At 40.3% G+C, this 14768-nt stretch overlaps 1 protein-coding gene across 1 annotated transcript; it reads right to left on the bottom strand.

Annotated features, from left to right (window-relative positions):
• Nucleotides 1-8923: 8923 nt before the first annotated feature.
• On the bottom strand, nucleotides 8924-12251 carry LOC133107636 (alpha-(1,3)-fucosyltransferase 4-like). Its single transcript, XM_061216659.1, has one exon. The coding sequence runs from the start codon at nucleotides 11169-11171 to the stop codon at nucleotides 10140-10142; it is 1032 nt and encodes a 343-aa protein (XP_061072643.1). The 5' UTR covers nucleotides 11172-12251; the 3' UTR covers nucleotides 8924-10139.
• Between the last annotated feature and the right edge of the window lie 2517 nt (nucleotides 12252-14768).

Raw genomic sequence — 14768 nt, 5'->3', positions numbered from 1 at the left:
CTCCTTTCAACAGGAGCAGGGGTGAGAGGTTGAGGGGTGGGTGGACAGGGTTCAAAGGTCATGTTCACTTCCTTCCTTTCACAACAGGGTCATCATTTTGGAAGGGTTTTGGGTAATGAGCCTTCCTAATTGCCTCCAGAGAAAGCCTTCTTGCATCTGCAAGGAGAGAAGCATGAACTAAATAAGGGACTCCTAGAATATCCCAGTTTCAATCTGAGAGTACACGTCACTATATGGTGTGCAGCTGGGATCCTGACAGGTCAAGCTACACAGTCTCGTATAATCAAATAAATTCTTAACAGGTACATCTGTCAAAAAAGCAATGCTTCCTGTGTGGGGTAGCATCTCCCAAATAGCAATAGGTTAAGTGCACATGGATTTCAACTTACAGTGTCTTGGTTAAAGGCCAATGAATTAACTACTGTTCCATTTTGCTGCATGTAGTTAAAGTAGCCTGCAATTAAGCTGATCATCTTTAAAAGGCAGTGTTATATAACTGTTTTAAATGTCAATGTGTAACAGTTCTTACATTCTGTTTGTAATCAGCTGCATAAATAAACTCACTGAGCACTTTATGAGGAACACACCTACTTATTCATGCAAATAACTAATCAGCCAATTGTGTGGCTGAAGTGCAATGCATACAATCATGCAGATACGGGTCAGGAGCTTCAGTTAATGTTCACATCAACCATCAGAATAGGGAACACAATGTGATCTAAGTGACTTTGACAATGGAATTATTGATGGTGCCAGACAGGGTGGTTTGATTATTATTATTTTTTACAATCGTTTTCACACTTGTCTCAATACCATGTCCACTTTTTCAAAACACTTAACACATTCACCATATCATTAGACTATGTGAACAAAACTGTGGATATTTTTGCATTGCTTTCATACTAAAGGCATTCAATCACCACTTCTTCCAAAATTCATGAATACCTCTCTCAGTCAATGTTCACTACCAGAAAAAGTTTGTACAAATACAGCAAATTTTGCAGACATTTAGATACTCTGTTCAAAACAGTTAACTTTCAGTTCAAAACCCAATAAAATTCTGATCATTGTGGAAGGAAATATGCTGCATTTTGGCAGAAAAATGAAACTATATGCTTGAAATACGTAAGACAGATCATTCTGATTTGAGCAGAAAGTTTATTCAGTTTATTCAATTTTTTTGTTTGTAGCCTTGTTACCATCTATGCAAAAGTGATCATACTTGCATTGAAATGTGCACGTATATAGGGTAAATATAGATGTAGTTGTCACTGAAGAGATTTTTCCGCTATTACTGCTGTATATGTACTGCTGAAACACCTGGCTGTCATTTCAGTGAACAACCTGCGCAGGTGTTTGTTGTTTGAGCCCCGTTACCACATATACAAAAGGGGCCATCTTTGGATTGGCATTTGAATTCTTTAGCCTTGGTGGGGAAAATGGAGGCAGAGGCAGAGGAATAAGACGTTGCGGAAGAGCAAGAACAGTTGTGTCTGATGAAATCAGAGCCACAGTCATTGGTAAATCATGGTCTGTCCCTGAGGGAAGCAGGTTGAGGGTTCAACCAAACTTGCCTAGATCCACAGTGGCTTCAATAGTGAGGATTTTCAGGCAAACCAACAGGTTCTATATAGTATTTGCAGCATTCTGACTGAAGGAGTTCAATTGATCTGTATATTACAGCTGTACTGTGCTTTGAGAAGTCTCCAGAAAAAGCAGATGTATCAGTGCACATTTGTCTTGTCTTGGCACTTTGACACACTACAGGACCCAGCGGTTACCTCACACAGTCACACAGAGGGGAAGGGGAAGAATGTTTACGCCTCAACAGGAGGATACAATAGTTGGGATGGTCATTGTCAACAATAGCATCAGGCTAAGAGAAATATGCAACAACATAATCACAGACAACAACATATTTCCAAACGCTGACAGTGTAAGCACTACAACCATTTCAACAGATGTCACTTCTAGATGCAATGGCTGCTGGGTGTGTGGACATAACAGTGGAACACATCCAGGGCTGGAAAAGGCACACAAAGAGATGTTTTCCTCGGTGTATAGCAAGAGATAACATTTGGAGTGATGTTGATGAAAATCTATGGCCAAATGCAGAGGACAGGATGGATGGGCCAGGCCAACAGTAGACTTCTGATACTGATAGGCAGACAATATATGTGCGAATTACTGTATATAGTGAAAATATTGCTTTTTGGTATGTATTTGTTATTGATTGTAATGTATTTTGAGTAATTGATTGTATTGTATTTTTCTTTTCTGAATTACAGTATATTGCACTGCAAGAACAAATGTCAAAATACTGTAAACCCTCTGAAGATTACTGTTGCTTTTGTGATTTGTTTCTTTATCATATATTGTTTTACATTACACAGTAAAAATTGTTATTCTGGGTTTCCAATATTGTAAAACATTCATTAATTTACAGTTTACTGTAAATTTACCACACTCAATCATGACATCTATTGTGAGAGGCAAACCAACAGATCAAAAGTTTCTTTAGCTGCTTGGCTTGAAATATTTGTGGATGCAAAAATAGAGGAAAGGGAAACACATAATATATGTATTTAGCAATGCTCCAAATTGTTTGTGTTTTGTAGTTCATCGAACATTGAGTGACAAAGTAGTCTTATGGGAGAAAGCATATGCTATAGTTATGGCAGCATGAGTCACTTTTGGGTGAAATATTAAGTGTTTTGGTGGTTGAAGTGCATTTTGCACCAAAGGTTAACTGATTTGCTCAGGTGTGTGTTTCAAAGCACACTGTGAAGAGTTTTGAAAAAGTGGACATGGTATTGAGAAACGATTGTAAAAAACTGTAAGACTGAAGGAACGTTCAGAAAGTTCCTCCTGCCATCAACGTTTTGATATTGTGCTGCCCCTTAGTGGTAGGATTCATCTTGCTGTGGACCTCCCTGTTCCATTGGTTATTTTGTGCAAACAATACCCACCTAGTAAACCTAGTAACACATGTTTCAAATCCAAGATTTCAGTTAGTAGTGATATAAATAAGTAAATACATAAATAAATTATATGGTTCATGGTAAATTTTGGTCTCATTTGGTCATTTAAATAATTATTGAATGAAAGCACTGTGGTCAGATGAGACAAAAATTGAATATTTTGTTTGGATACAGCATTGTCATGTTTGGTGTCAAAACAGAGATGCATAAAAGCAGCGGCACCTCATACCCACGGTGAAATATGGTGATGAGTTAGTGATGATTTTGGCACTGATTTAATTCCAATGGTCCAAGGGCACCAGTTGAGATCAGTGGTATAATGTTTTCCACCAAATACCAGGCAATTTTGACTGACTCTCTGGTTGCCTCCACACAAGGCTGAGACTTGGCCATAGGCAGCTCATACAGAAGTGGTTAATTGACAACTAAATCTATGTTCTGCTGTAGCTATCTCAGGTGCAAGACCTCAATCCAATCAAAAACCTGTGGGCTGAACTGAAGAGGGCAGATAAGAGCAAGCCCAAGAATGCGAAGGATCTTGAAAGGATTTGCATTGAACAATGGTTCAAAATCCCTCCAAATGTGTTTGTTATGCTCGTCAAACATTACAGGAAAAGACTCAATGCCTTTCTCTGTCAGGAGGTGATGGATCTGGTGTATGTTTTGTATGTTGACCTTTTGAGTTTATCTAAATAATTATTGTATATATTACATACAACATTTATCCTACAGTGAGAATAAAAGTGATTTGTGGGTGACACTTTCATTGAGTGACTGTGAATGCACAGTAGTTAGCCATGACTTTATTTAATTGGTTGATTACTTTTGGAAAAATATTAATAATTATGTATAGGCCTACATATGTACATACTGTAGGTTATATATCTGTTTCTATGCTTTTATCCAGAATGACATACAGTTAGTTTATATGAATGAGATCACAGCAATATACACTCTATACTCTACAATATACACTTTACTGCAGGATCTATCAATTAATCACACTAGTTTAAAAATGGTATGCTACGTACCGACAGTTTGTGGGCATGCTGAAAGAGTGATACAAGATATGTGGTACCAAATAGGACACATATTGGAAAACTTTAATATGCAAATTTGCCAATACACTCTACAGTGCACTACTCTAAGATTGTGATTAAGAAGTTTGAATCTTAAACAATCTGCCCAGTGGTGAGCACATGTTGTTTGACATACAGTTGGCATTATATATGGCTGCAGCAATAGTCAGAGATCTGTGCTGATACCTTGATAGAGAGCAGGCTGATGTTATCACTAGGGCTGATCAAATTAATTTCCTGTTTTTTGAGGCTTTCAGAAAATGTAAACATTTCAGTTAAAACATAGTTTTTTTGTGAATATGAAATATAGCTCATAAGTAATTCATAAGAAAATAAATTGTTCTGGTTCACAGTGGATAAGGGTGCACAAGGACTTTTGTGGCACCAAAGGAAGGTCAGACAGTTCTCAGTGAATAGTCACATTCCTCACCTGAAGTCGAGCATTGCAAGAGGCCAGGCTGTAGGGGCAAGCATGCATAATGGGAAAGCAGCTGACTCTTTGCCAGGTACATTTAGAAGAAGGACAGCCCAATAAGGCCACGTAAAAAGTGTCTTCTACTTTGTATATGATAATAGTGGGACCTTTGTAAGTCTATACCAGAACTGCACAAGGGCGGCCTGTAGCGTAGTGGTTAAGGTACATGACTGGGACCTGCAAGGTCGGTGGTTCAATCCCGGGTGTAGCCACAATAAGATCCGCACAGCCGTTGGGCCCGTGAGCAAGGCCCTTAACCCTGCATTGCTCCAGGGGAGGATTGTCTCCTGCTTAGTCTGATCAACTGTACGTCGCTCTGGATAAGAGCATCTGCCAAATGCCATTAATGTAATGTAATGCATAATTCAAAGTCCATGGGTACTTATGGACTCTTGGAGAGTGAAAATATAAAAAGTCATATAAGTGTAACCTCACTGAACAAGGATAGAGTGGGCTCCAGAATTATTGACACGCTTGATAAGTATGCACAAAAAGTGCTGTAAACTACAAAATAGTTATTGACATATTGTTTATTTTCCAACATGTGAAAAGTAGTGCACTTAATCAATAATTTAGTGGAATCAACCAGTCTTACATGTTTTCCCAAAAAACAGGTTCCACAATTATTGGCACCCCTGGTTTAAATACTTTGTGCAAACACCTTTTGCTGTAATTTTTGATACGGTGAAAGAACACATTTGGAGGTATTTCTATGACTTCATGCAAAACATTTCAAAATCATTGATATCTCTGCGGCGGCACGGATTGTCCACAGCAAGGCGGTCCTTGGTCGGCCGGGGCCTCTCTGTGCGGAGTTTGCATCTTCTCCCCGTGTCTGCTTGGGTTTCCTCCGGGTACTCCGGTTTCCTCCCACAGTCCAAAGACATGCAGGTTAGGCTGCCCCTGGGTATGAGTGTGTGAGTGAATGGTGTGTGTGCCCTGCGATGGACTGGCGACCTGTCCAGGGTGTATTCCTGCCTTTCGGCCAATGTATGCTGGGATAGGCTCCAGCCCCCCTGCGAACCTGTTCAGGATAAGCGGGTTAGGATAATGAATGAATGAATGAATGAATGAATGATATCTCTGGAATACCCTTCAGTTCAGACCACATCTTTTTCATGGGATCAAGTCTGGAGACTGAGATGGCCATTGCAGAACATGGTTGTTTTTTACTAAACCATTTCTGTCTGGATTTTGATGTATGCTTCATTGTCCTGCTGGACAATCTACCTACAATATTACCAAAACTCAGCTTCCTAGCAGAGGCAACCAGATGCCTTTCTGCCAATATTTCCTAGTACTTTGTTGAATTAATTGTGCCATCTTAAATAGTGCCCCTGGACCAATGAGGCGCTTCTCTTAGCATGTATTCCATTTTGCTGCCAAACATATTGATGGTGCGTACGGCCAAAGTGTTCATCTGACCATAGCACTCTCTTCTAGTCATAATTCTGGAAGTTTGGCAAACTCAAGATGCTTGCTTTCCTTTATTGTGCTTAGTAAGGGCTGTCTTTGCGAAACCTTTCCAAGGTGTTTGCTGCTATGTAAGTGCCATTTTATTTTATTTTTACTTGGTGACCCCAAGACTCAACCAATCTCTGCAATTCTTAAACTGCGATGATTTGGTTACTTGCCGTCCATGGGTATAAGCACTTGCATCCTCTTCCTGGCAAGTTTGCAACCAATTCATACATTTTACACCTTTTTAATATTGCCACAATGACACAATACAGTTTCTCTAGACCGAGATGAACTAAATTTAGATAAAATTTTATTGCCAATTTTGATAGGTACCAATAATTTTGGCACCTGTTGTTTTAATAAAAAATGTGATTGCTAAATAAAAAACATTGAAACATGTATTGAAATAAAAGTATATAGTTTCCTGTACGTTTTCAATATGAAAAGTAAAAGACGACTTGAAGAAATATGAGTATCAAAGAATAAACACACTGGACAGGAGTGAAAGTTGGAAAGCTTGTTTAGCATTCATGAAAAGATTAGTGCTAATTTGACATGAGCATGAGCATGATAACACATGTCTGGAAAGGTTAAATTACACCCATATTTGGTAAGTTAATCCATTTTTGACAGATTCATATTGAGTTTTAATTCATGCCTCTCATTGACTAGGCCTTACTCCATACACTTTTGTTTTTCCACCTTAAAAACCATCCTTGTGGGCTTATCACAACCCTATGTAGTATGCCATTGGAAACATGGGATAAAACCTGTAGAATCCAATAAATATATAAATATGCATTTAAAACTCAAAACATAAATAATAAAATCAATTAAATAATTGCATCATTAAAAAAATTATTTTTTTGTTCCTGCTTTGTTTGTATTCATACATGGATAAACAAAAGGAGCTAATGATAAATAGGTTGACGTGCAACGAAATAATTTGGTATTATGGGCTAACATGCAAATTGGCTAATAAATAACTTAACATATCCCTCAATGAAATAACACCTACATGTGTTTAAAACACATAGTATGGCCAGTTATGAAAACACTCTTGGGTAATCGTGATGAACAGATTCATCATTCACTCTCCCGCTCCTCACAAAGGGGCCCCTTTTTTTTTTTTTGGGGGGGGGGGGTTAGACAAGGATAGGGATATCAGAAAGGAGGGGCGGGGGAAATCAGGAGGGAGGACTAAGGTAGAGTTTGAAAAGGTGGGTTTTGAGTCTGCGTCAAAATAGGGGGAGGGATTCTGCTGTCCTGACAGTGGTAGGCAAGTCATTCCACCACTGAGGAACCAGAAAGGAAAACAGGCGTGAACGTGCAGCTCGACTGCCAGGTGCACGTAAAGAGGGAACCATAAGGCGACCAGAGCTGGCAGACCGGAGTGGTCTAGCTGGGGAGTAGGGAGTGATCAAGGATTGTATGTAAGGTGGGGCAGTCCCCTTAGCAGCCTGAAATGCCAACACTAGGGCCTTGAAACGGATGCGTGCGGCAATAGGAAGCCAGTGGAGGCCAATTAGAAGCGGGGTGACATGAGCCAACCTGGGCTGACTGGTGATCAGGCGGGCTGCAGCATTCTGGACCAGCTGGAGGGGCTTGATGGCACACGCTAGGAGACCGGCTAGGAGGGAGTTGCAGTAATCCAGGCGGGAAATGACGAGTGCCTGGACTAGGAGCTGGGTGGCTTTCTCCGTCAGGAGATGACGGATACGGCGTATATTATACAGAAAGAACCTGCAGGTTCTGGCAGTGGAGGATACTTGTGGAGCCAGGGTGAGGCAGTTATCAAGAGTCACCCCAAGATTCTTTGCCGTACGGGAGGAGGAAACTACAAAGTCCTCAACAGTCAGTGAGAGGTCGATTGACGGAGAGGACTTAACAGGGATGTAGAGAAGCTCAGTTTTGGCAAGGTTGAGCTTCAGGTGGTGGGAAGTCATCCACGCAGAGATATCAGCCAAGCAGGCACAGATCTGGGTGGTGACTTGGGTGTCGGGGGGGGGGAAGGAAATAAAGAGTTGGGTGTCATCAGCATAAGAATGATAAAAAAAAGCCATGGGAAGAGATAACAGAACCAAGAGACATGGTGCATAGCGAGAAGAGGAGAGGCCCAAGAACTGAGCCCTGCGGGACTCCAGTTTGTAAGGGGTGAGGGTCGGAGACTGAGCCCCTCCAAGTCACCTGGTAGGAGAGACCAGAGAGGTAGGAGGAAAACCAAGCAAGTGCAGACCCTGTGACACCCATCCCAGACAGCGATGAGAGCCGAATGAAAGAATTTAAACACACACTTTCTCAAAGACCTCACCCTTAAACATTTTGTTAAATATTAACAATTGCGGATTAACAAGTGGAAAGATTAGATATAGATTATGCTTTTACAAACACATTGTGAAATCCGCTTGTCAAAATAAGGCACTTTGGTCTCAGGACACTGCTATGGGCAGTCTTTTCAAAAAAATAAGTGTTTCAATAGCTTTCCGTTCATCGCTTAGTCATATTTCAAATTGCTGAAGCATTTCTAAATAAAACTTTCATATTAACAAGGAACCATGTTTTGGCTCTTTTTCAGTTATCGTGTGCTGTAACTTCTCACACATAACAACCATCTTGTGCTACAGTAAAACAAAAAAGAGAGCCTGACAAAAAATAGAAATAGAAGTCTATGAAAAACTACAGGAATCAACAGCAAATATACAGGCTGCAAGTCCTCCCATGTATCCTCTTTCAAGCTCCTAAAAGTTCAAAGTAACTTTTAGGAGCGACATTAGCTCAGGAGGTAAGAGCGGTTGACTGGCAGATGGAAGGTTGACGGTTTGTTCCCCCACCCTGGGCATGTCGAACGAAGTGTCCCTGCATGGCAGTCTATCACGTTGAATGCTGTTGTGTGTGTGTGTGTGTGTTAATGGGTGAATGAGGGGCATCAATTGTAAAGCGCATTGGATAAAAACACTATATAAATGCAGTCCATTTACCATTTAATAACTCCATAGCTACTAAAGGCATGTGGGCTGGCTGCAAATCTGCAAATTAATGGCAGGGACCAAGAGTTATTCATTTGCACCTCTTTCCACAAACAACCCCTCACACTGAGAACACGTAGTCTTTGTTAGCTATTGCATGTTTTCAGTTTACTGGCCTCAATTGGGCAAAGTGTTATCACACAAAGAGGCAAATCATATTGCACATTAACTTAATACTTAGGTAGTTCATTAACCTCCTTCTGTGACATGGCAGTGTTGAGTAATTTCATCTACAATGACAGGAATGTCAGATAAGAAGTCAAAACTGTCACTAATTCTACAGGAATTTTGTAATGTGAGGAACTTATAACTGACTACTTAATTGAATTTCTGATGAAAATTACACCATAGGCTGGCACAAGCCAATGATGTCACACAAGCATAGATGGCATAGACACACCTTACTCCTCTAATCCAACTTCCACATAAAATCAGTGTCAAAAATATAATTCCACAGAAAAAGAATAATGCAAATGAAAAAGGATGGAAGAATATTTTTTCAAAGTAAACTTTCAGAAATTTGAGTTATACTTTTGACTTCATAGCCAGATCTGCACAGCCAAAGAACAAAAGAGAAAGTTCTACTCATGAACAGTGGGGTGGATGGAGAGGTGTGGTTTACATCTACTTATCAACATTCTCTGACAACTCAGTAAGAATTATTTGCAACAAGTGTCTACTTTCATTTTGAATCAGGATGAACTTTAAAAGCCCTTGCTCGGAGACATTACAACATGAATAGAAACACTGCATCATTTCGAGAGTCTACAGTCCACTGATCAGTAAGTAAGTCATCATGTCAATTAACACACAACTAACTATTCTGCTCTCATTCACACAATGAATCAACATAATTTTAACAGGTAAACCTTCATGTGACTTAGACCAGATGATACCAATATGTTTGTTGTGGCTGTGATTTAAGTGCCCTTGATTTGATTTCAGCTAAACTGAATTAACACTGCTTACAGAATCAGTGAGTCAATTTTTATTGTTAGTTTAAAATATATCAACTTTTCCGAAGATAATAAATAAAACTATACAATATTACAATAAATATAATTTTTTTTTCTTCATATACCTGCAATAAGCAATGCAAATAGTGACTCCCACAAATTTAGGTGTCGTACCATAACTTGAGATCAGATACTGTTTTAATCTGGTGCTTGCCAGCCCACACTGCTTTACAGGCAGCACAGAAGTGTTCATTCCAGAAGGAGGTGACATGGACTGTGTAGTCCCTTTTCCAGTTGAAGTAACGTCTGTATAACTGGGGAGTTTTGGCCAGGAACCTCAGGTATGCAGCCAACATCTTGGGACTGTGGAAGTCATCCACGTGGATGAAGGCGTCAGCGGGGAGAAACCTCTCATAGTTGCTCCGAGGGGGCCCCAGGACCACGGGCACAGCACTTGACCCCAAGGCGTTCCGCCACAGTTTCTCTGTGATGTAGTCTGGGTGCTGTGAGTTCTCAAAGGCCAGGTAGAACTTGTACTGCGAAACAGTCTGCACCACACTGTTGTTCACCAACTCTATGGCATTACGGCCATACACGTCAATCGGAATATACCTCCTCAGCCTCCAGTAAAGGATCACACGGGCATGGTCCTCGTTCCAATTGCTGATAACCCAGGCCACCAACCTTTTTTTGTGTGGCAAAAGCACAGTTGAGGACCTTGCGGCTTTCCGTGGTCGTAGGTATCCATATGGCATAAAAATGTCAGACCCTACCTTATAAGTCATGGTCCAGTTAAAGATTCCTTCCAGCTCCTCCAAACCTGAGGTGTGGGTGGGCGACTCAAAGTTCATCCATATCCACTTCTGCCTCTGTGGCCGAGGGCTGAGTGGCAGCCCGCTAAGATTGCCCATGATCTCCTTGTGATGAATGATTACCGCGTTGGCTTGTGAGTAAGCATCACGGTCAATAGTTACTAAACACTCATGGATTCCATAACTAGCGGCACAGTCTGGCATTTCCCGATACCTCCCAAAAGGCAGCCACCAGACAAGAATGGTAACTTTTTTATTCTCTCTAGCTGTAAGTTCACTGAAATCCTGTATCGGTTGCGGAAGATTTAGAAAGCACAGAGCGAGAGTCAAAAGAATGCAGGTGAAAGCGGCGAGAAAAATCTTCAGGACCAGAGTCTTCATTACAATTCAATGACATCGTTTGAGCCACGGACCTTGATGCTTGTTGGTGTTAGAAGTTATACACGTCTCACCCTATAGGGATAATTTCCTTGAAACAGTCATTTCCATGAAAGGTTACTATCGTCGTCTCCCTCGCCTTCACAAAGAAATATCCACAAACCCACGTATGATAGCCGAATTAAGTGTTGATTTAATTCTGCTGAAATCCAACGAGCCAAATAGGTTAAGTTCGGAGTGATATTCAGCCAACAAACCAGTATATCCTTGTTTGGCGAGAGCGGATGTAAATGGTTTTTTTTTTTATCGCTTTACGATAACAGCTCACAAGATTCGCCTGTTTAACGCGCATTTATGTGTTCACGTACAATTCATATGTAAATATGCATTTGCTGCAAACGAAATGTGAGATAAAAGCTACACGGTTGTGTAGCTATGCTTGCCTGACGTGGCGATTCAAGAACTCAGGTTACGGCTAAAAGGGTTCTTTGTTGATACCTCAAAGAGCATGTTTAAAAAGAGAAGGGGAAAAACTGGCGGTTGGCAACTTTTAAAACCACTGCATCTAAATGCTAAGCTAGTTGTTTTTCTGAAAGCAGTATACTAATCTGTAGTTATAAACTTAACACACTGAAAATCAATACCCTACCATCACATATATCACTATGCTACGCGATAGCGTATTTATGTGTCTTGTTTTATTTACTTATTTATCCCTGGGCTCATACAGTACAGACACTCTTCCACATAGGATTTTTGGCAAAACTGGCCAAAGCTGACACTAGTTTGTAGTCTGCTAGTCTATTTATTTTATGTGACTAATTGTAAGATTAGAAGAACCTGTGTAGCTAGAGTTAAAGCGGCTAAGCAGTTATAGCGTTAAAACCAGGAGTAAAACAGGCGAAATCTTTCCCACCATAACCTCGCTTCTGGAATAAAAATGGGTTCCCTTGTAGGACGTTTTGCTAGCTACTCGACTTTAATTGCCTTGATAATTAAAGATGCCTCATTTGACTTCCATTCTTGTCTTAGTCTTAGGCTACGCGTATGTGAGAAGGGACTTCTAGCGACTGTAGAGTTGCCTTACTTTATAAGATGCTTCTGAAGGAAAAGGGCCATGTGTTACACCGAAATTGGTACCAACCGAAATAAGTGTCACCGGAGATCACTGTTAAGCAATTTTAGCCTGTTCGCTGTCATGAAAGAGCGCAAACCCGCTCTTGAATTGACAACAAACTGACTTTGTATTAAAACATGTATCAGCTCACTACGTGGCTATATTGGGTTTGTGGAGTAGGCTATTCAATATGGGAACCGAAATATGTTCCTTGACTTTGTCTTTGGAAAAAAGGGTCACTCAAGAAAATCAAATGTCACCTTCTGTTTGTACACAGCACGTTTGACTGGTGTTGGGTAGACAGTGTTATAGGGGTCACTCTTTTTTAATAAGGCACCATTTGCCTACTATCAAAATATGTGACCGGTATGCGTGGAAAAAAGAGCCACACCCGAACCAGGATCTCGCAGGTGACATGTCATGTTCTTATCTTTTGGTATGTACGCAACAAAGCAGGTTTGAGTTGTTTGAATAGGCAGAGAATGTCACTGAGTCACATTTTTGATAGAAAGATATATGACAAGTCTATACCCACAGAAAACAAAACCTGTATGCATGGAGAAAAGAGCCACACACAAAACAAAATCTCTCAGGTGACATGTTTGTACACAGAAAAGCATATGTAACTTCACTCAGTAGGCAGAGAATACCAGAGTCACAATTTTTGATAGGGTAGCATTTGCCTGCTATCAAAATATGTGGCCTGACAGTAGCGTGATTAGCTCAGCTAGTTTGCTAGTAAGCATGGCGAAGTGCAGTGAAAGCGAAGGCTGGTAGCAGCCTCAAATTCAAAAGAAATCAGCATGGTGGGACTAGAATGCTGCGCTCAGCCACCCAAGGGAGCCCCATCAACATCCACATGGAAACTGTCATGGGCAAGTTTCTAAAATTCTGTAAATCACAGTATGAAAAACCCGGCTGTGTTCTGAAATTAATACACCTCAGCTGTCCTGCATGCTGACTTGGTTCAATTTATTATTATTATAGTTTTGCTTCTCATATACACTAACTGAGCACTTTATTAGGAACATTTTTACTTTATTACACCTACTTATTCATGCGATTAATCAGCCAATTGTGTAGCAGTGCAATGCATACAATCCTGTAGATACGGGTCAGGAGCTTCAGTTAATGTTCACATCAACCATCAGAATGGGGAAAAATGTGATCTAAATGACTTTGACCATGGATTGATTGTTCGTGGTTTGAGTCAGAAACTGCTGATCTCCTGGGATTTTCACACACACTAGTCTCTAGAGCAAAGAATGGCCAGACAGGTCAAAGCTAACAGGAAGGTGGCAGTTTACAACAGTGGTATGCAGAAGAGAATCTCGGAACACACAACGCATCATAACTGTAAGTGGATAGGCTACAGCAGCACAAGTAAAAAAAAAAAGTATAAATACCTAATAAAATGCTCGGTGAGTATATTATATAGTTGAGTTGTCTTTTTACATTTCAGATATCTTTCTAATTCAGCATAATTTCTTATCAATAGTATCACACTTAGGACTTTACTTGCTTTGTTGTGTTTTTATGTTAAATGTACATGCAACTTCTCGTTTGTCATTCAATAAAGAAAGTAAAAGAAATAATCATTATCTCTTCCATCATTATATACTTATACCAACAGCATCGATCAGTAAAGTACATCATGTCTCCAGTTTTTTGGGAAATGACAGCAGAGAAACCCTGGGTTTGTTTCCAACCACAATGTTCCGTGACAGACAAACAACCACCCTCAGACTTGACTCTCAGCAGTAGATTGAACTGTTACTTGTGAAGACAAATTATGAGACATAAAGTCTGCCTTTTGTGGCTTGCGGCTTTCATTTTGAGTTGCGTAGCCTACAGTGCAGTATTTGGACAGTGGTACAATGTATGTTCTTTTGACTCTGTACTCCAGCACATTGGATTAGAAATTAAACAATGAATATGAGGTTGTGAAATAAGGAATATGAGACTGTGACCTTTAATTTGAGATCATCCATATCGGGTTATGATTGTGGGAATTACATCCCTTTTCATACATTGTTAACGCCAGTCATTATGTGTTATTGAGTGAAGATTGAGGGCCAAAAATTTAAATATCATCAATGCGCGTGTGCAAAAATTGGGTCTGAATACTTTCTGAAGCCACTGTAATAACCTAGCACCACAGGCACTGATAACATCATACACTGACTAAGCCATTTTGACTGAGTATCACAAGGTCAACAAAAAAAAAAGCCGCCAATGGGAGTCAAAGCTGCTTGTCTTATAAATGTAAAAAGGAGCTGTATCAGAGTCCCCCTTATTAATTACATTACATTAATGGCATTTGGCGACGTACAGTTGATCAGACTATTAGACTAAGCAGGAGACAATCCCCCCTTGGAGCAATGCTGGGCTGTGCAGATCTGATTGTGGCTACACTACGCTACAGGCCACCCTAAATAAAATAAAACAGGAACTTTTGGGGGAAAAAAAGAAGCTGGAAACTG

The sequence above is a fragment of the Conger conger genome, chromosome 13 (assembly GCF_963514075.1).
Source record: "Conger conger chromosome 13, fConCon1.1, whole genome shotgun sequence".
Lineage (NCBI taxonomy): Eukaryota > Metazoa > Chordata > Actinopteri > Anguilliformes > Congridae > Conger > Conger conger.
The sequence above is the reverse complement of the archived record's forward strand: the minus strand, read 5'-3'. Positions and strand labels throughout refer to the sequence as shown.

What these genes read in the sequence shown, in the direction of transcription:
- LOC133107636 (XM_061216659.1), bottom strand. Translation starts at nt 11,171, where the DNA reads ATGAAGACTCTGGTCCTGAAGATTTTTCTCGCCGCTTTCACCTGCATT.